Source organism: Streptopelia decaocto (genome assembly GCF_964273445.1).
Source record: "Streptopelia decaocto genome assembly, chromosome: 3".
NCBI classification, from domain to species: Eukaryota; Metazoa; Chordata; class Aves; order Columbiformes; family Columbidae; genus Streptopelia; species Streptopelia decaocto.
In genome coordinates, this window is record NC_138656.1 from 45,010,387 (window position 1) to 45,036,900 (window position 26,514).

The 26,514-nt window shown below is 38.5% G+C and overlaps 1 protein-coding gene across 1 annotated transcript in view; it reads left to right on the forward strand.

Annotated features, from left to right (window-relative positions):
- The first annotated feature begins 1,398 nt into the window (after window positions 1-1,398).
- COG2 (component of oligomeric golgi complex 2) overlaps window positions 1,399-26,514 on the forward strand; it is a 29,797-nt gene continuing 4,681 nt past the window's right edge. The window contains exons 1-16 of the mRNA XM_082049969.1: window positions 1,399-1,547; window positions 2,337-2,498; window positions 3,254-3,319; window positions 4,202-4,282; window positions 4,925-5,028; window positions 6,298-6,406; window positions 8,169-8,348; window positions 10,166-10,290; window positions 11,599-11,725; window positions 15,528-15,667; window positions 18,906-18,967; window positions 20,218-20,369; window positions 20,916-21,116; window positions 21,967-22,039; window positions 23,244-23,386; window positions 25,673-25,812. Of these exons, the coding sequence (XP_081906095.1) occupies window positions 1,476-1,547; window positions 2,337-2,498; window positions 3,254-3,319; window positions 4,202-4,282; window positions 4,925-5,028; window positions 6,298-6,406; window positions 8,169-8,348; window positions 10,166-10,290; window positions 11,599-11,725; window positions 15,528-15,667; window positions 18,906-18,967; window positions 20,218-20,369; window positions 20,916-21,116; window positions 21,967-22,039; window positions 23,244-23,386; window positions 25,673-25,812 (1,937 nt within the window). The 5' untranslated portion in view covers window positions 1,399-1,475. The remainder of the gene's footprint in view (window positions 1,548-2,336; window positions 2,499-3,253; window positions 3,320-4,201; window positions 4,283-4,924; window positions 5,029-6,297; window positions 6,407-8,168; window positions 8,349-10,165; window positions 10,291-11,598; window positions 11,726-15,527; window positions 15,668-18,905; window positions 18,968-20,217; window positions 20,370-20,915; window positions 21,117-21,966; window positions 22,040-23,243; window positions 23,387-25,672; window positions 25,813-26,514) is intronic.

Here is a 26,514-nt window from a genome sequence, read left to right on the forward strand (position 1 = left end):
GAGCAACCAGCAGAGCTCCAGACCATGCGTCCTCACACCTGTTTGGTGAGGCGCTGGGCTCGCTCCTCACCTGAGCTCATCAGGGCAAAATTAAAGCCGTAAAATGTACATGTGAGGAATGAGACCCATTGCCGTCTTCCATCCTAAGGTGGCAAACAGAAATGCAAGTGATAGCAGGGAGGTTTTTAGAGCTGAATATTTTTCACTAAGGCATAAGTTGTAAGGAGCCATTGAAGGAGGAATGTTGTTTTTACAAAACTGGGGACCTGTCACCTGGCCTCAGCAGGGGGCGAAGGACTGAGAGACATCAGACTATGAATTCTTAATGTAAAGCAAAGTTTCTTCAAACTAATCCTGGAATGCAAACTGATTACTGCATTTAAAAAATTAAGCTAGGGGGAAGGGTAACCAAAGAGCCAGGAATCCATATTTTAAATAAATCAATAAGGGGAGGAGGTTGTTAGAATTAGATGAATGAGATAGGTAAACTGAGGCAGGCGTCGGGTAGTCTGTAAACCCTGAAGTACCCAACCAGTGGGGAAGAGGGAAGGGAATTTGTGGCTGGGATTTGGGGGGGATATAAAGCTGGGGCTTTTTGCCCTACTCCATGTGTCTGCCCTTAGGTAGAACACCTGGTCTTGCAAAATCATTAATAAAATACACTTTGCTGAGATATCCTGCCTGGGCCTATTATATTGGCAAGGTAATAGGTTCCTACATGAGTGACTGTGAGCAATAGATTTTTGAAGGAAAGAAGACCCTCACAGAAGACCCTGGTGAAAAGCAGAAGGATGGAGGTGATAAATCACACTCTGACTTGATTCCTGTTACATGGGCACAAACTATGATAAATTTAAATATAAGGAAAAGCTTTTTTTGCTGTCAAGAGTGGTCAGACCCTGGCACAACTTGCCCAGAGAGGCTGAGGGGCAATACCCAAACCTCAAGAGGACATGGACCTTGGCCACCGGCTCAGGGTTGGGGGCCTGCACCATACCATCGCCTTCCCACCCCTGCAGCCCCAGGTTTCCACAGCTTGTGCCATGGGCCCTGATGCCAGTCCCTGCAGCTTCATCTGATCAGGACAGTTTGATGCACTGGGGGCTGCCGTGTGGCATCAGGCACTTCAGCAGCCCAGCCCTGACTTCACAAAGCGACAGAAAACAGAGAAATTCCTCCGAGGAGGCTGGGCAGGACAGCTTTAAAGGCCCGTGCTCGGGGCACACACATCCACCCCTCCCTTGCCGCCCCCCGTGCCATTTTGAGATTCCCGCCGTCCCCCTCGCCTATTGCCGCCTGTAAGGGGCGCTCGGAGCCCTCCAGGGGGCGCTGTCGCGGCGGTGAGCGAACTCTGCGCCTCTCTTGGCGCAGGTTCCGGGCTGCCTCTGTGGTGCCGTGCTGGCGAGGGCGGCGTTGCTGTGGCAGCGGCGGGTCCTGCCGCCGCGTCGGGCCTGGCGGGCCGGGCCGGGCTGGTCATGGAGGCGAAGAAGATGAACCTGCCGCGGGGCCCCGAGAACCTCTGCTTTGACAAGGATGAGTTCATGAAGGTGGGTGTGCGCGGTGTGCCCCGGGGCCCTCCGGGGTGTGGGGAGAGGGTTCCTCGGGCGGTGAGAGGGGCCCGAAGCCTTGTTCGGGATCTTTGCCCCCCGCCACGGCTTCTTCCCCGGGCAGAGCGCCCCTGAGTGTGTCACTGAAGGGACGACTCGGGCGTTGAGCAGAACTGGACTGCTTCCGCCTCCGCGGCTGTGTCCCAGCGGGGCTTGAGCCTGAGTGCGGCCGGGCCCAGGCCTGCCCGGGGAGCGGGCCGGCGAGTTTGTAACCGGGTGACCTGAGTTCCCTGTCCCGGGCCGGATGCCGCGGTCAGCGCCGAGGGCAGGCCCCGGTCGGACTGCCTCCGAACCATACTGTGCGTGGCTTGGAAGCCAGGCTGCAGATAGACTGAAAACCAGCATTCGGGCCTCATTGCTTGGAGAGCTTAAAGCAGTTCTTAACACTGTATTTTGGTTTCTCTTTGGTTGTTCGTTTTGGTATCGTTTTGTTGTCGGTTGGTTGGTTTGTTTGTATGCTTTTTAAAGTGTATACAGGTAACATAACCTCTCGTATTTCAGAGAGAGTGGTTTTGGGACTCCGACCCACAACCTTGTGTGCTGTGGATTTATGTTAAAGACCAAGACTTAGGAACACTGGAAACTACTCCGTTAAGTAGCCTTTTTGCCCCCTAGCGCTTCAGTTTGGTGGGCTCCCTGTGATACGGAATACTTTGTTTTGGGGGTGGGACGTGTTTCTGGCTTGAACTTTTAACTTACAGCCTTCTCTCTTTCCTGTTTCATTTTCAGCCGGATTTTGATGTCGATCACTTTGTATCAGACTGCAGGAAACGTGTGCAGTTGGAAGAGCTCAGAGAGGATCTGGAGCTCTATTACAAGCTCCTTAAAACTGCCATGGTAGAACTCATAAATAAGGACTATGCAGATTTTGTTAATCTTTCAACAAATCTAGTAAGTGTTACTAAATTGTACTGTGTACTTCAGACTTAATGTGGTTTAGTGGGTTTTTTATTTTTCATATGAAAGGTGTATGGCTTTTCTTTTAGCATTATTATATTTAAGACATCTTAAACTGTGATCCCTTGCACTGAGAGAAGCTGAAAGACCATTCCTGTAGAACTTAGCTACTGTACAGAATTGCTGTTGGCCTGTAGAAAGTGTTTTAGATGTATGCTTTTTGTCTTGGAAAAACTAAATTAATTAGAAAGTTAGACTCAAGGTCAGCTTGTTTTTCAAACTGACAGCAGTTGCAAAATGGAAGGAAATAAATCATTAAAATACAATAGCCATGATACAAATAAGGCCATTCTGAAGAATTATTTTAGGAATCTATAAACAGTCAATCCTGTACTTACTGTACAGTCAATACATCTTAAAAAAACCCAACCAACCTACTTGACTGAAAATTGTAATCACTTTCATATTAAAATGTCTTGTCCTCTGTGTCTCCTGCTATTTCACTCCCGTTCATCCGAGTTCCAATTATACAGATTCTTAAAGTTTTCGCTTTGTGTGACAGGCAGCCTGATGTTTTTATGCCTATATTTGAGGTACTGTATTTTTGCATTGCATTTAGAACTGGAGACTGTAAAGGGAGGTGTCTTTTCTCAGTTCTCTTTTAGTGTCTGTAAAATGATAGTCTTTGTCATTAATTCACATAGGGATTTAACAAAAAAGTCATAATATTTTTCTGATAATTTCTTTAGGTTGGCATGGACAAGGCTCTTAATCAGCTTGCAGTACCCTTGGGACAGTTAAGGGAAGAAGTTATGGTATGCTCAAAACAATCATTATACACAGCTTGGTAAACTTCAGCTCACTTTCATATGATGTACAGACTGTCTTTTACTCATGTTAATCATTATTATAATAACCTTCTCTTTGAAAACTGATGACTTAGAGTGATAGTAAAAGAGGCACTGTGTTTTTTGAAGCAGTTGTAGCAGCAGTAAATTTCAGGCAAGAGATAAAGGACTCCTTAAACGTGGACTTCTGTGAAGACTAGTCTATGGAGAAATATTGAAACTGTTTTAATATATGAGTAGCTTAAAGATGGTAGTAAATAACTCAAATGCAACACAGTCCTGTTAAGGACTTTTTTTTTTTTTGCTTAGTCCTGTGGCTTAACCAGAAAAGACCACCCTCTGGTGGGTCTTGTTCTGGCTCTTCCACAGTGACTTGGTCTTTAGCAAGGGGCAATTGTTTATCATCTTGGCAGACAGTTCAAAGGGATGTTTGCTGCCCAAACGTGCCTTCAAAATATCAGAGCCTTGATGTCTAAAACTCAAAGTAGGTTCAGGTAGCAGAGAAATATCGGTTATGCGAACAATGCTACTTAAGTCTGATTTATTAAGATCATATTGGTTTTATTGCCTGTTTCTGGGTGGAAGGCGGTTTGTTCTCCGTAAGGTACTAAAAGAACACTTCTGGTTGAAATTAAGCTGTGGTGGCAGTACTTAACTGAAAGTATAATCAACTCTTTATTTAATTTTATTTCTGGCTTTTTCACTTAGAGGGCAGTTGATGTGCTGTAGCTTTTATTAGTCCTATATTTTAATTAATCTGTGTCCTGTTTTAAGTTTAGATGTTTGAGTTAAGGTTTTTTAAACCTTAAGTGGGAAGCCAGCTTTACATGCTGACTTTCTCTCTTACAGAGTCTTAAGTCATGTGTCAGTGAAGGAATTCAAGCAGTAGATGACCGGATGGCTAAACAAGAAGATATTAGAAGAAAAAAGGTACAATAGATAAATTATTACCTTGAAAAGATCTTGTTTAGAATGACTTTGTTTTTACCATTAACCCAGTGAAAAAGATATTCAAAAAGTTCTAGACTGTCTAGAGGCACACAGTGCAGGATTTTGTGCTTCTAAAAATAACTATTGACATTTTGGTTGACTGACTTCATTTTTACAGGATCCTGTTGATCACAAATCTTTATTTTACTTTATTTGCCCAAAACTTATATGTTTGATTTGGTTGGCTTTTTAAAATTATTGTTTATCTTATTTCTGCTTGTAGTAATATAGAAACTTGCTTATTATTGATGTAATTGAAATACAGCAGTTTAATTTATATGTGAGGGGGGACACACTAACATTTGTCTTTGTGCTTAGCTTGGAAAAGAATCAGGGATAAGAACAGCTATTCTACGTCTGTGGCAAACTTGTTTGTGGGTTTTTATGGACTTAAGTGAGCCATACTTCAACTGAGACATGACTCAATTGTTAAGATGGAGTTAGTTACACCTGGGTGTGGGGAGGTGTGGAAACACCAAACCCCCCCCAAAAACCCCTACACCATCCAAAATATCTTCAAGGTTGTTAGGTAATGTAAATTGGGATTGGGGTCAGAAATTAAAAATCTTTCTTTATTTACAGATGTGTGTCCTGAGACTTATTCATGTTATTCAGTCTGTTGAAAAAATTGAGAAGATTCTACATTCCCAGGGTACAAAAGAATTGTCCTCATTAGAGGGAAACAGGTAAAAAATGTAACATTTAGTTTTGTTTGTAATTGATGAGACTAACTTAATTTCTTGGTATTGTTGTAGATTAATTTACAAGCATTAGGTTATATATTTAGAAATGTAACTGATGGAATAAGTGACTGTTATTTTAGTATTTTCTCAGTTTTAGTCTTCTGCAAACCGATCATTCACAGAACATGTGATTCAGTCTCCAAAGTTCTGAACTACTTGTAGTGCTTTCAGTAAATGTGCTTTTTGAAGTTTATGTACAATCTTTTTTTTTTTCTTGGAAGTCACTAATCCTGTCATGTCTGAAATACTTTCTACGGTACAGTTGATTCCAATATCATTTGGAATTAAAATGGGAAATAGCTTTTCTTTATTTCCCTGCTTACATATAACTGAAAGGACTGCTGGAAGAATACTCTAAGCCAGGCAAGCCACTCATGTAATACTCTTGGTACAAGAAAGATTTGTGGCAAATTCCAGTTAGACTCCCATGTTTTGTTTTTTAATGTCTTCATGTAGAGCATCCTCTGCCTTTGCTGAGGAATGGAAGATGTCTTTCAGCCAGTTTGGGAACTGATGTATGAACCATGTGCTTGAAATAGTTGACTGTGAGGCAAGTGCAACTTAAGGTGGAGGAGAAGACAATTTGGTTGAACCCTTTTGAACATGAGACTGTCTTCAGTGCGCTGGATCACATGTTTGTGAATGGGGTGTGGTAGAGGAATAGGTTGATACCTAGAGGGACAAAGCTTATGCAGAGGTTTTCAGTCAGGGTGAGGCACTTTGCAGAATTACATTTGGAAGCAAGATTGTATTTGAGTGACTGAAAATTTGATTATGTAGACCTGGGAAGGGTCTCTAGAGATAGCTGTCATTAATTTTGCAATATCGCAGAAAGGGGAGATAAGAAAATCTGGATGGTGAAGAGCACTTACTGCAGTTTCTGAGCACTGTGTGACTGACTTTTCCTGTGACAGTAAACAGCACTGCCGCATATAAAACAGTGCTTCATATCACTGAGGCAAAACCTGATGTTCCTCTCAGCTCCTGCTTCACACGCTTTATATCTTAGTAGCTCCAAAACAACTCTAATCATGTAGTCAGTTCCAGATTATTATTGTATGATTGCAATAATTATAGTAGTACCTATCAGAATTCCACATAGTTAACTTAAACCACAAAAATTGAGGGATACTGTTATATATCTGCTGCAGATGAAAGGGTGTTGATTTGAAAGAATTTGTGTATTCTCATTTTGTATCTTCTCTCTTCTAGCCCACTTCTAACTGGACAGGTTTTAGAGAGGATTGCCACAGAATTTAATCAACTACAATTTCATGCAGTGCAAAGCAAAGGAATGTCCCTTTTGGACAAAGTGAGACCAGTAAGTATTGCATGATAGCCAGCTTAACGCTTGTAGGATCAAACAAAATCAATATAATTGGAAGAGTAATGCCTGTTTCCACAGAGTTTTATTGAATTAATTTATGGGGGAAAATGGGTCATTTTTATCAGTTAACTAGAAGTATTGCTTCTTCTGAGGGTTTATGCTTTGTTTGATAACTTCTTTAAGGATTACGTAGAATAAGAACAGGAAATATGGCAGACGTTTTTGTCAGCCTAATATATCTTGCATCTTGTCTGCTTACTGGTATTGAGGCCTAGTTCTGGAGATTTATGTTCGTTTTGTTAGCTGCAGTGTACAGACCAGACTATAAATGGAATGTGGCTACAGAGTGGCTGGCTTGAATATATTCGGGTTTGTCTTTGGTGACGTTTGTTGCCTGACTTTGACTGTTCAGGCTGATAGGCCAACCTCCTTAATATCCTGTTCATAATAACTTACCTACTATAAAAGGTGAATTGATGTTTTGGTGTTGTTTCTTTTTTTTCCTTCTGTCCCTTAATTTGAGACAGGGAACAAATGAGAACTGGTGCTTAAAGGTAGATACTACGAATATGGAGATGGGGTAATGCTTTAACTTAGTTAACATGGAGCTGTCATTCTTGATGGCTTTCAAGCTAGTGATGTAGTTCATAGTTTCAGTTTTTCACTATGTACATATGCGTGTTGGCAATATAAACATGTTTCAGATCAAGACTTCCATGGCACCATGTTGATTCATGGACAGTTTATGAGACTGTTCCAGCCACTGAGTTATGAAACATGGATAATAACAGGAGTAATTGTGAGCAAGAGTAGTATTCATGGTGGGAGAACCTTTCTTACTTTGTTGTGGGGCTTCCTTAATGGTGCTTGTCAGGACTTCTGTCCTGTGCGTGTTGTGCTAAGGGTCATCCGATCATCGGTTTCATGACTAGTCAGCAATTGGGCTACTGACCTTGCGTATTCAGAAAAAAATTCTGTGGAATCATTTTAAGATGGATGGACACAGGACAGCACACAAAAGGTCAGAGAAGAAATTTGGCTTCCTAAATTGGTAGTTCAGCTGTGACTACATTAATGTGTGTTGCTGAACTTGCTTCAAATACCGAGTTGTAAGGGACTGTATTGGGCCAGGATAATATCTGCAGGTAGCGTAGCAATGAGTTGGATCTAGTGGAAGAGCTGTAGCAGGATATTAGGAAAAATGTTTGGCAAAAGGGAGAACATGTGTTGGCTGAAGCAGCTGTTGGGAAGAAGCCAGAAGGAATCTAATGACGTCATTATTTTTTCCAGCGTCACTCTATGTCTTTCGTTTGCAATAATTTGACAAGTATTGCTGGGAACACACTATTGTTTCATTTTTTGACAGTGGGGAATAAATGCCACAGTTGTTATCTCTGGTGACTTAATGTAAAGCTTTTGTGATTATCACACCTAGTGGTTCAGTTCAACAGGAACAATTATTGACCTGTTTCTTCAGGATGAAGAGGACCTTATATAAGTTACTGCATAACGTATAACACGTAGAGGAAAATAATTGCCTTTAAATCATATTATAATAAGTACTGTGTTAAATAGCGTAAGTAACCAATTAAGCTTATGTTAATGTCCATTTGATGCTGACAGTTATCAGAACTTGTGCACCTTTCAAATGAAAGTGGAAAGCTGAGTTAGGTATTTCTGGAAGAATATACTTCAGCAATGATAGCAAGGCTTTGCTTTTTTAAAAATTTTGATATTTTGTGTCTCTTCTGTGTAGCGTATAGCTGGAATAACAGCTATGTTGCAGCAGTCTCTGGAAGGACTACTCTTGGAAGGCCTTCACACTTCAAATGTTGACATAATACGTCACTGTCTTCGCACTTATGCCACAATTGACAAAACACGAGATGCAGAGGCATTAGTTGGTCAAGTGCTTGTAAAACCTTATATAGATGAGGTAAGATAAAATAAGAATCTTAAGAAAATGAATTGATTTTCAAACATGCTTATTTTTTGTGTTAACCTCCGGCTTTCATTAGCAGCTTCAAAATGCCTTTGTGGAGAGAGCAGGAGAACTGAGCCTCAACACAGTGTCAATTTGTTTGTTGTTGCTATTTAAGAAAAAAGGCTGAAGGAATTCTCTGTCTGCCTGTCACCAATTTCAGGTTATATCCAGCTGAGATTCTGTTTCGTGCCTACATTTTTCTTGGAGTGAGAAATCCAGAAAACAAACCTTAAACCAAGCATATGACTGGAGTAGGACCAGGGAATTGGATTATATCTGGGGTTTGCATTTCTCCATGGCTGGGTCAATAGCAGGCAAATGCAGCAAAAATAGTTCTTATTGCAGTGTCCTTTTCTTCCCATTGTATGAAAAAGCAGTTTCTGCACTTCCCAGCGCTATCAGGACATTAGTAAGAGCAGGAAGCCTTTGCTGTTGTTTGGTGGGCAGAATGTGTCAGATGGCCAGTTTCTCAAATCATGAGAAACTGATTTTAGTAGGCTATCAGTTTGCAGTACTAAGTAGTGATCAGATTTTCCAAAATTAGGGGACTTTCTGATATTTCTCTTGACTGCTGAGGCAGTAACCTGCCGTAACAGTGTAGCAGTCAGCAAGTCAGTCAGGTTTGTTCAAATTTTCTTGCATATCAGTACACATGCAGTTGCCACTAAAAACACTTCTAAGGACCTACAATTGTATGGTGGTAGCTCCAGTTTCAAGCTTTGAGTAAAAATCTAAAAGTTCATTTTAAGATATTTGATAGTCTGCTGTGTTTGAAATTACTTCATAAAATAGGTTTGTTATGTTTTTAATGAATCTGCTGAAGTGATGTTGCTGTAACAGCAAGACTTCTTTTGACCCGTTTCATCAGTGTGTTGTGAGTTATGTCCAGGTCAAGTGATGATACCGTATCATTTCAGAGGATATTTGTTCCCTACTGAGATCTGAATCAATGCACTTTTACAGTGGAATTACTAGTGCTAACTGCACTGTTGCAGGAAGTTTCCCTGGCTTTCACTGGATTGTCAGAGTATTTCATAAATGCATTAAATTCACATCCTTAAAGAAGAAATTAAACCAGACCAGCACCAGGGATATAAAGTTGTTGTTCTAAAACTCGCATCATGAATCTTTCAGCGGTATTAATTTTCCTGCTCCTGTGGGGAGGGAAAACTGTAAAGTACAAGAGCTGCCTTGGTGATTGAAAGTATCCACTTGCTTGAATTTACATGTGTTGATAGAAGGCAGAACAGATCTTGCCCTCATCATTGCCTCTGTAATACATAGCACACTTCAGTGGCTTTGAGTCCCAGGTTATGCTATTGATGAATCTTTCCCTTTGCACAGAACGTTCTTGGCTGTTGGCTTACCTGCATTTGGGATTGGACCAACAACATCTACATTTAGAAGAAATTTTTGACTTTATTCTGAAGTTCTGTTAGCTTTTTGCCAGTCACCCATTTAACTTCACAGACTGCTTCAGGTGACAATGATGTAGATGGGAGCCAGATATGGTGGCTGACATTTAAAAGCAAGGAGCTCATTCCCATTCTTGGGCTAGTCTTGCCAGTTAGAGTGCTGTATAAAAGGAAGTAATAATTCAAGGTGGCAAGTTATACTTTGAAACTATAATATAAAAACATAATATACTGACGATCCCACTATTTGAGGTTATAGTGTTATGAGGTTTTTGAGTGAGTAAATTGTGGGTCTTGCATTATGGTATTTCATATTCACTTTTCTGACATTTAACATTGAACTCTTCCTGGCAGGTGATTGTGGAACAGTACGTTCAATCTCATCCTAATGGCCTTCAGGCTATGTACAACAGACTATTGGAGTTTGTTCCTCATCACTGCCGTCTTTTGCGTGAAGTAACAGGGGGAGCTATTTCTAGGTAAATAAGTTGGGGTTTCTTTTGGTTAAACTAAAGTTACAACCAGCATCATATAGTTTTGAAATGCTTTGCATAATTAGCTTCCATGTGGAAATTACTTATCTGGCCTTTCCTGAAGATTCGTAGTCACATTTGATTCCTCTTATGTCTGTGTTTCTCCAAACGAAACAGTGAACAAACTTTCTTGGTGTCGCGGCCAAGACCTTCAGAGGGGAAAAAGAGATTCCTGTATTTCAGTAACAGAATTGAGTACAGTTCATAACACAGTGTGTCAGATACCTTGTTTTTTTGAGTCCATGAAATGTGATTGTATTCTTCATCCAAGGAGAAGAGCATAATAAAGCTGTTAAAAAAAATAAAAGTTCACAAGTTATGGGATGGTTAGTGCACATCAGAAAAGTGGGGATGATCGCCAGAGATTTGACTGATTTATTGCATTTGCTGGAACTACAGGTTTAATTGATTTGGGCTTCTACTGTCTTTTCCAAAAATGCTTAATTCCTTATGGAATTAAATTGCCTGTTTTGAAGTTTAAATAATTCAGGTCTATTGAATTCTATCCATTTATTAATCTGTTTGCAGGCTGGTTAATATAGTAGACTGCTGTAATTAGCAGAACTATGGATGTAGCCCCTAGGGACTGCAGAATTACTTTTCTAATTAGTCATCCATTGCTGAGCTTTTTATGACGCCTAAATTTTGCTAACGTTTCAATTCTTCTAATCCCTCAGCAAGTGTTAATCTGTCTTCATAATAATGGAATGTTTCTACTTTGTACTGTGGTGCACTGAACTGGAATTAAATGCTTGTATCTCTTCTGCTCTCAATTTATAAATTTTCATAATCAAGGTAGCTTTTAATCTTTTGTTTTGAAGCGCAATATTATGTATAAATACAGCTTGGAACAGTTATGAAAAAGTTCTGCTTCTTTCCATTGTATTAGTCCCATTACTGCTACTTGGTACCTCTTTGAAGTTTGGAGCTGTTAGAACTTGAAATATACAAGTGAAAATAGGAGTTCTCAGCTGAAATTTACTCATTTTTCAGAACACACTTGCAAAAAATATAACTGATAACATTTTAAAACACTTTGAGAGTTATAAAAAATACCTTGCATTTGATAAGACTGTGGGATCAGATAAGAAATCTCAAATGAAGAATGGTTTAAAGGAATCAGCATACCTATGTAAAAAAGAACTTGATTACGCTTTGTCTAATCCAGTGCATGTCTTTTTTAGTTATGCCTACTTCCAAATACAGTCCTGGTGGTAAAACATAAGCATCAATTAACTGCAATTTTTTTTGCAGTGAAAAAGCGGATATTGTTCCTGGATATGATTTCTTGGTGAATTCAGTGTGGCCAGAAATAGTACACGGTTTAGAAGAGAAATTGCCATCACTGTTTAACCCTGGAAACCCAGATGTGTTTCATGAGGTAATTAAATTTAATTTTTTTCCATTTGTGATTCCTTAGACATACACAAGAATTGAATGAGTCATGTTTTGTACCTTTTTTTCCTCTGCTGCTTTTGTGTAAATTCATGTTGCATGGCTTGGAAGAAGAGGTTATCTCAAATCTAAAATATCAGTTTTCATATCAGTTAATTTCCCCTTCAAGTTTGTCAGGAAAGCTCATACAGAAGTTATTCAAAGCCATTCAGTCATGTGAATTTCGCTTTAGTATTTGTTTTAGGTGTAGATATTCTTTCCTAGTTGTAGAATCACAAAATAGGTGAGGGTGAGAGTGGATGACTCCCATTTGCCCAAGACTTGGACTTCTGTATCACAAGGGCTGTCATGTTAATTAACTGTCTGGGTTAAACTTGCTAGGTACTATGGGAAGGTTAAAAAAATACTGTTTCACTTCCTTGTCTTAGCTTTTGCTCATTTAGAAACACAAGTCAACTGAAAGAAACAAAAATACTTGGAGGCAGCATGGTAAGGTTTAGGACATAAAAGAAGTATTTTCTCTGGTATCACAATCAATTATGAAGCAAACTTACATTATAAAATTAATTTAAAGTACTTGTCACTCTTATATTTTCATTATTGGCAGTGCTGCTCTGCCTCTAAAAGATCATTTTTTTCTATTGTTGAAACAGATTTCTCGGTCTAGTGTGAAGATTAGCTCTGGCAGTACTTTTTAGTACGTCACAAGTAGAAAATATGAGCTTTCTGCTTTTCTTCATATCCTGTCTCTTTGTATTTAACCATGATGGCTAAAATATTTGGATTTTTTTTTTTTCCTTGAAGCTTGATGTATGATTAGTGTGAAACCTTTTATTTTCAAGATGGAGATGGCAGGCAGTGATAAATTGGTTGAAGGAAGGCATAGCAGGCAGATCAGAACAGATGACTTGGGGAAATGTTAGATTGCTGGTGGAGGTTTATGAGGCAAATGATTCTTCCTGTGTTCATGCAAAACTGCTTTTACTAAATATTGCCATTTTTCTTGCAATTAAAGATCTCTTTCATGCGGATATATTCAATAACTGAAGGCAGGCAGGCATGACAGTGAATGTTTGCAGGGCTGGCTCTGAATAAGAAGCAAATAAAAAGGATGTTGAAGAAAGCTGTGGTAATGCCATGCAAATGACACTACAGAGTGGTCCCCTCCCTGGTGAGAATAGTTAGTTTCCCATAAAGTTTCAGTCCCTCTTCAAGCTTTCACCTAATGCCCCACTTACTACAAACAGTGAGCCCTGCTGGGCTTTTGTCATCTGTGCTGCTTGGTTTATGCAAGAATGTATGTTATCTTCAGAAGAGCTGGGTTTACTGTTTTAAATGAATTATTTTTAAAAGGCTGACATCTTATATTGACCAACAGTGATATTGTTTAATTAAAAAACAAACATAAAAACCCAACAGCCCCCATGACTTTCAAGTAAATCATGTATTAAGTCTGAATTACTTTCCAGACTGCTTTTGACTACTTAAATGACTCAGAGTCTAAACCATTAAAATATTTTTTCTAAAAATCAATAAGAAGTTCAAATGCCAAGTGTAAAAATGCTATTATGTCTATCTAAAGACTAATAGTTCTAGATAAAGAGGAAAGGAAAAAACCTTTAAAATTGTCTCTGCACTGCTGATAAGCCAAGTAATGCAACACAGACTTTAGACGGTAATCTATCTCTGTTTTCTAGGTTGATAGAAATGCAGAAGAGTCTTTTTCCCCAGGCTTATTTGCACATGTATATATATATATATAGGTTTAATGCCGAAAAGTTTGAATATCCAGTATTATATGCTAGGAAATTTTTAAATGTAGTGGAGAGGAATGGAACAATATTTGTGTTAAATCCTGTAAAAATCAGACTGGCAGCGTTCAGCATGTAACTGTAACTATTTACTTGTGCAGACTTGTTTGTTTTGATTTGGTTTTAAATTGTTTCAGACTGTCGTGCTCTTATTTCTCAGTCAGATGTGTAGATTTACAGGTATTTGAAAGGAATACTTCATTTATCCCTAAACATTTGTTTGAGATTGTTTAAGTTTAGATTCCTCCATTTGAAAATTGCTCCATTTTGTTTCCCACTTTAGCTTCTCTTAAGTAACTTTGTGCAGTCAACAATGCAATCCTAGGAGTTGAAATGGGAACAATTTTGCAGTTAGTTCCCTCTCTTGGATATAATGTTATTAATAACTAGAGAAATGTCTCTTGGGTTGTCTTCTGTTTTGAAAGGGATAGGTCTTTTCAGAGTGTGTGGTTTTTATCTCTGACTAATGCTTATGGTAGCAGAGCATTAAGGGTTTGTTTGTGTTTTTACAGTGCTGGGTTTATTATCCAAGAACAGAGACCTGAAAGAGCCCTAATCTGTCATTCATTCTGGATTTAACTCCCATACCTTTTACAGTTCCATTATGTTATAAATACAGCTGTGCTGGGAGAAAAGTAGTTGCTCATAAGCTTTAGTGTGCAATTTCCAGAAGACTATCTTGACATGCTGAAACTGCCACGTCACAATAAAAATATTCTTTTAATTATACCTTCAACAGAATGTTATGAACTTACTGAGATACACAATGCCAAAGCATGCCCGTGTCAGTGTGTGTCCTGTGGTTGCAGGAGAGTTTCTGAGAGCAGCACCTGGAAGCAGCAAGTCAGGGGCTTCTCCTGAGGGTGTTTTACTGCTTAATAAGAGGCAAAACCATATCGCTCATGTAGTGCCCTGGATTGTGATAAACCCCTTGCTGCTGCAGCCCTGCTGCTACACTTATTGCAATGAAGTCAGAAGCACCGAGAGATCCAGTCAGGCTTATTTCATTAATTCAGCAGTGGCTTAATGAGCATGTATGGTAGGTTTTATGGCTGTTTTCTATTTTTTAATAGAAGAAACTTGCACATAAGCCAAACTGTTTTCATTGCACAGAGGTAGATTTTAACTGTAGCTGTGGTTTGATTTTTAGACTGATTTACATAACCTTTGTGTTCTGTTAGCAGGGTCTGTTGTATGTGAAATAACATTTTGCTTCTTATTTTTGCTCAACTGTTTGGCTTTCTGCTTTGTGTATGATTTAATTTATTATCTCATTATTTTCAGTTACTAAATTACTGTTGAGAGTAAGCCTATGGTGCATTTGAGCATTAATGTAATTTCTTTGTGCTTGGAACTGACTTAATACTATTTGTAAACGTCTTATTAGAAGTATAGACTGGGTAAAGTTAGCTTATCTGAAACTGTTTCAAGTTCTTCTGCTAATATTTGGTGTTTGCAAAACATATTTTTAGGGAAACAGTTCCAGAGAGTTCTATAATACATATCCTGTATAACAGAAAAAAAAACATGCTTTCATTCTTATGTGTATTTGGTTATGTGTACTTCTGGGTTTTGTTCCTGATTATTTCTGTGTGTTGTACACCTTTGTCTCCTGTGGCTGACTCTGTTCTTAGTACTGTCCAGCACTGTTGTTTCACCCCAGTGGTTCAGCTCAGAAATACTGATGCATCTCTCTAATCAGTTCTGCTCATTCAGGGTACTTGACAATTTTATGCTTTTTAGAAGTATCCTGCACTGCCTTTCTTGTCATACAAGAACACCTATGAGTTAATTGGTTTTGGTTTCACTGCAGTCCAGGATTTTAACTCTGTATGATTAGGTGATGGGGCAGTGTCAGTCCATTCTGAACCTTGAGCTTAACTGTAGTGTAATACTAGGGTTTTGCTGGAGGGGTGGTGGTCTTCCTTGTTTACTGGGACTCTGTGCATGATCAGAATGGTCATTCTCTTTCTACAGAAGTACACTACGAGTATGGATTTCGTACGGAAATTTGAGCGACAGTGTGGCACCCAGGCCAGCGTGAAACGGTTAAGATCTCATCCCTCTTACCACAACTTTAATAACAAATGGAACTTGCCTGTATATTTTCAAATAAGGTTAGTATGCATTTTTTGTTCACACTTTCAAAAGTAGAGTTCAGTCACAGCAAGGTGATCTGGCTTAGGATCCCATCTCCCCGTTGTTCAAGATTTCACTTGTCAACAAATCATAACAGAAATCAAACTGAAAAGTGAATTACAAAGTCAAGTAACTGTGTTGTATATCTTTCAACAATTTAGCAAAATCAGAGCCAGTTACTCTTCAGTATGGACTGTGTTTTTGCTACACTGAATCTGATATGCTACTTATAAGACTTTCAGGAACAGATCTAGATAAGTCTTGAAATCTTGTTTCATATTGTTTTTCTCCAGTTTCCCTTGAACTAAACTGTTTGTAAGGATGCTACTTGTGCAAATCCAGAGGAATACTTACTGTGAAGGAAGAAGTCTTTCTTCTTAGACACAAGAAATTAAAGAACTTGACAACTTGTAGCTTTTCCAGATCTAGCCATGTTTCTGGCATACTACATGTCTCACAGGATTTACTCTGTAAAGTGCTGGGTCTTGTAGCATTGCCTTCCCAGCTTGCCCTGCTATTCCTTTTCCTGAGGAGCTAATAAGTTTGAGCTTACTTTTCCAGCAAGTTTAATGTTTCTGTAATATTACCTTTTACAGATCTTGCAACTAGAAGAGAGCAGAGACACCCAAAAGAGCCCTGTTTTATGTAAACCCATGATTTTAGAAAGTGTAGTCTACATATCTAATTTTAGGGCTGGACAGCCAGCCAGCAAAAAAGAGAATTGTTGATGAAGTCTGCTATGACCTAAGTATGCTGTGTATGATCTCTCTTGCTCCAAAGCCTCTTGAGAGTCACTTAAGGAGGGGGGGGAGGGAAAGTAGAATTTCCAAAAGAGATGGGGCAGAAATGTATGTTTATTTTTAACCTGGATCACTTTAGTGGCCTCTTTTATTGCATGATTCTATAACTGGCAATAACAGTACAACCATAGCTGTGTTTATAGAGTTCCTTCAATCCAGGATAAATCTACATTGCTGCTGAAAAATTCCATCAAGAAATCTCATGAGTGCTGGAGCTAATAACAAGAGAAGTGGCAGGAGCATGGGACTGGGAGCCAGGTCTTAGTGTTTTGGTGGTGCACTGCGTTTTGTAAAGTGGTAGCCCCAGCCTCTGACATCCTTGTCTGGTTTTTTGCTTCCATGTCTGTTCCTGTAGCTGTGTGGTGAACTGATATGAGGATCAGTTACCCTAGGCAAAAAAAAGGCTGAGGTTCAACTGCAATCAGTTTCTCCAAACCACTTACTGTACAAACATTTGAGCTGACCCAAGGGAAAGGGCAGGAGTACTCACTGCAGTAGCAGTGCTGAGTGCACAGACTAAGAGTATCCATGGAACTGTAGCCATTATGAAGCTTTTAGCAGATGTGTATCTCTTATAGGTCAGTGAGTCTGGCACTTTTGTTTGAAAGTGCAACCTTTCTAATAAGTGACCACTTGGTAAAACTTTGATGCTCTTGCTCATAAAATTGAAATGGACCTTCAGCATATTCTTTCTGTTCAAAAATGTTCTTTCCCTTTAGCCATTTTGAGGTCTGACTGATTAAAAAAACTTTTTAAAAAATCATTTTCCTTTAATCCAAGATTACTTTAAATTCAAATAGTGCACTATTTCGATAAATGGTTGGATAACAGCAGCTGGTTCATCTTTCACCATATTATTCCTCTATATTGGAATAATCTGATGAGTTTCAGAAGTGCCCATGAATTCCTTAGTGCACAACTGTCAAAATAACGCAACATGTTCAATTCTGTATATCAGTGAAGCTTTTTCTTTGTATGTTAATATCCTTAAGTCACATAGGATTTTTATGGAAGTATTATCTCACACTGTGGCATTTATAGTTCAGATTGCTGGGTTTTTTCTTTTCTCAATTACAGAAATTGCCCAGAACAATCAGCCCTCAGTAAAGCCTTTACAAGTGATCCTTTGAGGAACATGTGGATATACAGGCATTTCTTCTGTAGCAGTGCTGGCAGAAACAGCCCCAGTAACTCTTTCCCTTGCCATTCCTTCAATTATGTCAGTACAACTGATTGTGAAACTGTAGTGAAACCCACATTGGGAAAAATCTTTTCCTATGTAAGAAATATTCAGCAAAAATTATGTCATTTAAAAAGGTCTGATTCCATTATCTAATGCTTTTCACCATAAGACTTAAAGATACTGCTCTGTCAGTGAAAGTGGGGCATAGGCAGGAATGAGGTTTTGAAGCCATTTTACAAATATTTCTAAAATATGTTTAGTTGCTAAATATGCATCCAGTCCCCTAGGAGTTTAAACAAGAAAAGTTAGGTGGGCAGCTGTTCTCATCTGGAAATGACAGTCAAGAGGCTTTAAGAGGAGCCCTACAGGTTTGTAATTAGTAAGTTTGATAGACAAGCTTACAGAGTTACTATGATGCACATAAAAGCAAGAAAGGGGAAACCAGCGACAGAAGAACTTCCTGTAGGGGAGCTGGAAAGGGTAGCTTTGTTTCAGCATTTGGAGGGAAAATCTGGTTAAAGAAGAATTTTCTGCAGCTCTTGCTTAACAATTTTTAGATGAGGGAAATGCTATGTCGTTTATCCAATATGCTTTAAATATGGAAAAATATCACAAGTTTTAATATTAACTTTGCTGTTATACCTAAAAAAATTGGGGGGGTGGGAATTTTTTTACTTTTTTGAAGGGTGAATTTTTAGAAAAGGGGGGCTCAGGGCATCCTGTGAGGAACTATTGATTTTTATCAGATACAGAATTGTTTGCAGAACCTTATGCCACTGATCATGAACAAACACTAGAAAGCTGAAGCCTCCAGTGTCACATGACATATCTGAAGGTCAGCTAAAGCAAGTATGAGACAATGTGTTCACTTTTAGTTTAAAAACAGTAACACAACAAAAAACTTCACTTCTCAGAGAAGCTGAGGACTTGTAGCTCTGTGAGTTATCGTTTTGATAATGTTTGCAGATGTGACTTAAATAATTTCCCAAAGTGTAAGCTTGTAAGCTTTATATCTGCCTGTAAAATGTCAAAGGTTCTCTTTCAAGTGTCTGAATGTTGGTCTGGTTTATATCGCAATAAAACATTTTGGGCAAAAATAACCCCACATTTAAAATCTATGTATGTGCATTGATAGCACATTGAAATCATAGTGAAATAAGCATTGAAAAAATGTTTAGGAATCAATTTAAGCAATTGTTGAATGGTAATATTCAAAATTTTTCTGTCTCTCAGATTCAGAGAAATAGCAGGGGCCTTAGAAGAAGCACTTTCAGATACATTAGAAGAAGCACCAGGTAAGTTTTTATTGCAAAAAATAATTTCCTTGTTGTGAAGGAATCAGTGGTATAAGTAGCAGTTGTTACTCTCTATCTATTGTGTATTTGGTACCATGCATCCCACGGGTTCACGTGAGCTTTCTGTTTAATGATGAACTGATTAAGCAATAGAATACATTTTTATAGAGAAGGCAATATGAGAGTACTGTTCAGTGATTACTTACTAAAACCACCGCTTTTGGCAGCGGCCATGAACGTATTTGTGGAACTATCTCCTCAGTGCTACAAGGAGCTAAATTGGCATTTGGCATCCTCTCAGTGACAACCAAAAGGCTGTGTTATTGGGGCATATTTTTCTTAGTTGTAAGGCTATGTAGAGGCAAAAATGGCAATCTGTTGGCAGCATTTAGGCTTGATATGGTTTGTGGTGTTGGTGTCTGCTCCAAAAACATACACCAATTTAAGAGCAGATGAGGAGGTATGCATAGGAAGGATTAGAGTGGAAGGGAAAACCTAGCAGATTTATTAGAAGTATATTGTAATCGGAAAAACTTACTTCAGTTAACAGAGTAAATAATTCCGAAGAAGGCAGCTAAAAGCAACACAAATATGTCTGTCTGTCTGTGTATATATACACATATGCTCTCTAAAGAGAGCAAGGAGAAAAAAAAAAAAACTAATGGAGATGATACGCATAAATCCTACCAGTTCAAGGTGTTTGCCTGGAACCTGCAGACACATTCCTTAGCTCTCAAATTGTATGCTATAAAACGTTAGCGCATGAGCTGCTTTAGAAATATTTGGTTTAAAAATAGATGTTCCTATTGTGTTTTAAATAAATATTTCAAGTGGGTATCTCGGATACAACTGTGGAAAGAGCAGTAGTTCAGTGCTAAGGGAGTATTAGTGATATGGCTGGCAAGCACGTTAGCCAAAAATTATCCTGGAAATGTTATCTCCTGATGTGGATTATTTGGTCAAGCTGTTCCTGCTTTTGTTGCAGTCAAATTTGTTGCTTTTGCCTGCACAGCTACAGTAAGATTTAGTGGAATTTTAAATCTAAAGCAATGAGGAGCTGATAATTTAAGAGTTTGTTTCAGACAGTGCTTAATAAATCCTGTTTGCTATCTTTGTGGCCCTGTCTCTTTGGAAGACTTTTTTTTTTTCTTTTTTTTTTTTTTTTTAATCTCAGGTAATGCAATTACCTAATATTATGTCTTAAAAAAATGTGCTTAGGAACTTGATGTTTGTTGTCTGATTGTTTCTAGCTGGCAGTTCATACTGTCTTTTGGCCACTCACATGGTCTGGCAGAGTCTTCTGAAGTGCTGGTCAGATCAGATGTTTTTACCGTTATTAGCACACCGTCTGTGGAAACTTAGTCTACAAATTTTGTCACGCTACTCTGTGTTCATCAGTGAGGTAAGAGGACAGCATGCTTATGGTTTTGGTGATTGGACATGTCCATCAGTAATAGACCTTTTGAAACAAAGCACGTGAATAACTCAGTTCTCTCAGCTAAATTGGTTCAAGAAAAGTTCTGATAAGTACCAGAATTAAAACAAAGTAGTTGAGTGAAGCCTGTGCCTGGCAGCAGAGGACTTGAGGAGGTGGGAGAAAGGGGTTGTTTGATAGCATTTTGTGTTTATGACTTCTGTGTTCCAGCATATGAAAATAAACTGTTTTCTATTGAAGCAGATAATGATCCAATTTTTGGTCTTGCGCATTAGTCCAGTGCAGTGGTTCATTTGAACACCACACAGATGAAAATTCCCATAGGACTGGACTTAGTGCACCAAAAACTGTTTTAAAAATATGTTTTTAACATAATTTAAGAATGCTAATATCCCTTGTAAGCATGGCATTCTAATGCTGAAAACTTACAAATCCTTTCTATATTATTTCTATTTGACTAACTTTGACTGCCTTCACTGTTGCTACGATTCACATCTCAATTTGATGTTTCAGGTTTCTGTAAGGCCCATTTCCTGTGAGAATACAAAGGAAAGCAAAAAATCTGTGCCAGCTGGTAGAAAGGAGTCTTCTGTAAGCCTCAACCCTAGTGAGGACCAAGGGAATGGGTCTTCTCCAGAAAGTCAGCCATTGCCTTCTATATCTAGTACTCAGTTGGTACATGTTGCTGCAGATCTGGACAAACTCCAGGATCAGGTTTGTGCTTGTGACTTCACTTATAAAACACTATTCTGTGATCTGTGTGCCAGTATTGTTTGGCATCTTGTTTAGAACATTGAATTGTTTATAATAATGTCCCATAAAGCTATTTTTTTTTAGTCTTAAATACTAAAACGGGAGTAATCTGATATAGAAGATATCACACAAAGTAAATGGTTTACTCAGTGCTTATTTGGAATGGCAGGTTACAAAGAAACCACTGAGGTATTTAAACTCTCTTTATTAGTAGCTGCTGAACTTAACCCCTAAAATAATGTTTCTACTAATTTTTGGTGCAAAGCGACACTGTCCCAGAGCTTTATCTTTGTTGGGGAAATCTCTGTTGCAGCTTGAAGTGTGGTGCAACATTCAGCTTTAAGATGATGTTCTCTTTTGAATGTTTGCTGGTTTTAGTCTTTGAGGTTGAAAAAATGTTTTATCATCATGATTTTACTTTACTAATGATCCAGAATCTTGAACAGAGATGTATGGTATAAATTTTCTCTCAGTGGGGATAACTTCTGTGCATTTTTGGTCAACAAGGCTGAGATTTCTGTAATTTTTGAAGCTGTGGGTTGCATCTGGGTTGATAATATTTTGTTGTTTCTAAAATATTTTCTCTGAGGACAATAGTAAGGTAGGGGATTTAGTGCATATGCATTAATTCCTGTGAATATTCTTTTAGTACTGGTTTCCCATAAATGCAGTAAAAATATAGAAAAGATTCAAAGAGTCTTGTGATCACTGGGAACTTAAAGAATGTAGGAAGAGTAATTAAAATATGTTTATAACATGACCGTGTCTCTCTTGTTTGTTTTTGGTTTTGTTTTGTTTTGTTTTTGTCCAGATTCCTGACATCTTAGAAATGATTAAACCAAAACTCGAAGTGATTGGCTTCAAGAATGTATCTTGTATTGCAGGTAAAGCTGAGAGGCTGAATTCAGTCCTTTTCCCCTTTCTCCCAAATTCCCTTTCCCAATGAAACAAAATCCGCTTTTACACACAGTTTCATTATTTACAACGAAAAATTTGAAAACACTAATGTTCTTGTTACTTAATGAAGCTGCTTTAGCTTTAAATTGTTAGATAGAAACTATCTTGAACAGACATGCTGAGTCTGGAAAGCGTCTTATTAAAATTGAGTGAGTCTGAAGTGGGGTGGGGGGAGATGTGGTTTGGTTTTTTTCTTTTTAGGAAGTAGCTTGTCATTGTTCAGTAATTAGGATGCCTCTTCAGGAAGTGGGGAACTGTAGTCAAGAAGAGTCAAATAATATCTTTAAACTCCTACTTGTAAAAGAAACGTCAGAAGCAAAGAGAGGCTTTCCATTACCCACTTGAAACTAAGATATTTTTCTAAAAGTTTTTCTGGCCTGATGAATCATGCGAGGAGGAGAGTTGTCAAAGTTTCATAGTTAAATACCTTAACCTCAGAGGAAAGAAGCAATTAAGTGTTTTAGCCTCTTTTTTGCCGTTGTGTGTGGTGTGTTTGGTTTGTTTTTTTTTTAATCTGATCATTCTTTATGTGAAACATGGAGTCTGATTTTAATTTAGTAATTAAACCCAGGCGTGTAGTAGCTGGGTGAGTGAACTAGTCCTTGTCTGCAAGTATAGCCAGAAGTTCTGCGCTGTGAATTCCACTTAAATCTCCAAATCGAGATTAATGATCCAAGTCCATAAGAGAGGTAGGAGCTTGTGCACATTCCCCACTCAGTAGATGGTCAGTTGTCAATCACAACTTTGAGTTGAGCATGTTCCAATCACTCCATAGGGAATTTAGATACTCTGAGAAAGAATTTCACAGCCACAGTTTCCATGGTAGATCAGAGCCTTTTTGATTCAAGCCCCTTGCTACATTGGCCATGCTGAAAAAACTGTGTACCTGTGGAATGTTACTTTACCCTTTTTTCCCTTTCCTTTCCTCCATCAGTTTTTCTGGAGTAGTTTATGCCACTGGAGATATTTTATAGATGGCTGGTGTGTATTTATTTAGTAAGCATCCTGCATTTGACTCCAGCAGCCATCTAGGATAGTGAGTGAGACTGGGATGATGGAGGGGTTCACATAATTTATGCTGTAATTGGGCAGGTTGGCTCAGTTTAAACTTTAGCATTTTTACTTCAATAGGAGCCTTGGAAGACTCAAAGACTTCTTTATCGACCTGTGTGCCTACCTTGAATAACAGGATTATCCAGGATCTCAGTGAGTCCTCCTTCGCTTACCTGAAGAGTGCACTGGAAGTTCCAAGATTATATAGGAGAACCAATAAGGTCAGTGCTGGTTGCAGATGAAAAAATAAATCTCAGAAAGGCCTATGCTAAGACTGTTAACTGGGCAGTACATTTATGAGTTTTCAGGCCTGTCTGTATCTGCTTGACAGCTAAGAGCCCTATCAAATACCGTGGGATAATTTAGTGATTTACTGTTTACCTCATCGAAAAGGAAAAAAAAAAAAGTATTTTTAAAATTTTAGGTAGAATAACAATGATGAGGGCACAGGCTTAAGATAGAAGAAAGAGCAAGGAGTAGAACTGTTGATGTGCAAAAGAAAAAAAGGTTAATGAGAATAAATGTGTTTCTGCCATGTCAGAATGTATACATAAGAGGCAATGCTACCAGGTGAAAAACTTCTTTTGAGGGGATGACACTTCCACCTTCTGTGTCAAGAAACTTCCTCTCAGTGAACTAGCTGTTTGGGTTTGATGAAAGTAGTATCTTGCACAGGAAGGAACAAGATGAGAATGACTAAAAAGAATAGTTTGTTGAGAAACTGATCAAAAGTAATGGTGAAATATGGTACCAAAAATGATTGTCTCATTTTGGCTTGTTCTACTGCTGTGACTTGCTTTTGCCAGTCTACAGTTGTGTTGGTAGTTAGCTTGGTATTGTTCAGGCAATAGAAAAAACATTTGAGTACCGGGAGCCACAGACTACTACATCCTTGCCTAATTTGAACACTGAAGGCAGACTGAAATGGGCAAGGCCAAAGTTCTTTCCCATTCACCTCTCTTCCCTTGCTATTTCTTCCTATTTGATTGTGGAGTGGTTTTGGTTGGCAGTGAGGGGATGGTTGTCTTGACTCACCAAAATCAAAACTTTCCTGGCTATCATGAAGAAACTGCATTGCCAGCAACAGTGCCATACTCTTTCAATGGCTAAATGGAAGAACTTAGAGCTATTAAGTCTACTTCTTTCAAGGATATTAAATTTTCTTTGGGGGGTAAATATTTAGGGTAAGCTGGAAGAGAAATTGTTCCAAAAAGAGTAGTTTATTACTTAATTTTATTTCTACGGTTTCTCATTATCTTAGTTTTAAGAACATACTTAATCAGAAATTGTATTTAAATGGAAAAAACAACTTCAAGGCTCAAATTCATCTATGTAGCGACTAGATTGTTCTGTCTTTAAGAGCGAATATTTTTACTTAAAATTAAGGAAAGAGTAGAACAAAGTATGTAAGTCCAAGGAGGGTGGAAAACTCACCAACCCTACACTGCTTAGCTCAGTTATCTGAAGGCAATCTCTGCATAGTGATGTAGTGGACTACCATACTCTCTCAAGTGTCCATGGGATGTTTAAGCAGATGGTGGGGTGACTGTGCCAAAACAAGGACGCAGACTCACCTTCAGTGCGGTCTTGTTGCTGGCTTGAGCTCTGTACTCCATGAGTATGACTGTGTTACTCTCTTGGCCATCAGTCTTAACTGGCTTCCTATAGTGTGAAACCTGAACTGATAAACAGGAAATGACTTGGAGTAGAGAAGGTACATTCTTACAGTCATGTTAAGTTCTGGCACCTTTATTTTTGCTATGTCCCAATACTTTGTTTTTTCAGCAGAATTCAGAATTTGACATAAGAATAGCCTTTGCAGGAACTGGATGGACAAAGACTGTTTTGCCTGGCCAAGTTCTAAGATTTGAAACTCTAAGAGGTTAATGAGGTGTTTCGGGTGGCAGAGGTTTTGTGTACACTGGCTGTGTTCTGTTGCTTCAAAATGCGTGAGGTTCACCCAAGCAATGTGTGGATCATCCCTTGAGAGAGGAAGCATTCTGCAGCTAAAACTAGCTGAGAATAAGATAGTGAGGGGATATTAGTTATCCCAAAAGCATTCTTCTGGAATATATACTGAGTGATCAAGATCGTATAAGAACAGAAGGAACAATGTCTTCAGTTTAGTGAACTATATGAAAGAATAGTCATTCTGACAAAGATAAAATGGGCTGTTGTAGCCACCAAGCTTTCTCTAAAATCAGCTTGAGCAGAAAGTGCATTCAGGATCATGCCCTGATATAGGAGTGGCTATCTCTCAAAAAGCTTTCATCACTTTGAACCTTGTTCTATGTTATATCTCATTGTATAACACTACGAAATTATTTTGTGGTGACGTCTTTTCTATTTATGATGATCTCTTCATTGATTTGTTGTGGATGGAGTATGTATCTCTTTGCTAAGGTGCAGACTTAGCATTTTATATATGTGCTAGGATTTGGTATTGATACTTTCAGTAAGTAATTACTGGTTCTTTTCCCCCACATTGTTTCCCTGTCATCTACCAGGAGGTGCCAACTAAAGCTTCACCTTATGTTGACAGCGCTCTTAAGCCCTTCTACCGACTGCAGAATGAATACAAAGATATATTGAAGCAGCCCATGATTCATCAGTGGTTGGAAGGTGCCCTCTCTGAAAGCACACAAAAGTAAGAAAACCCTACAGAGCATTCTTTGCATTAATTAAAAACTCCAGTGTACATTGAATGGGCACAGGAAAAAAACCAAACCACTATGAGTTAACACAACATTAAAGAATATATCCCTCTTTTGGCAGGGTATATTTATTCAGATTTACTTTTGTATTGTGCATTCAGCAGATGAAAAGCAGGGCAGGAATCCAGAGACATGACTTCTGCTCAGATCTGTACAAACCGTGACATTGTGAATAGGGCATTTGAAAAACTGATTAGATCTAATAATGCAACAGTGAACTAAAAATTTGCATTTTGTTTCCGAATTTACATAAGACCTTAACCTCATGCTATTTTCAGTGAACAATGATTGAATTTTCAAGAAGCTGGAGTTCTACTTTGCTTTGACTTTTTAAATGTATGTAATGATTATCCAACTTATTAGTGTTTTTTAAAAAAAACTTTGGATTTTTTTTTTAACTGCTGAAGAGCTAACTGATCATAGTTTAATAAGGCAGTCACAAAGCAATACTTTCTTCAGTAGAACTTCTGTTTCCAAGTTAGCATCTTGAGGACTTCTTGAGCATGAATATCCGTCTGCATTAAGTTCCTTAATGGATGTTGCATTCTCTAAGTTCAAGCAGTTAAACTGTGTAACATGAAAAGCAATACTTGCTTTTGTTTGGAATTTATGCCAGATAATTTCACTGGATACCC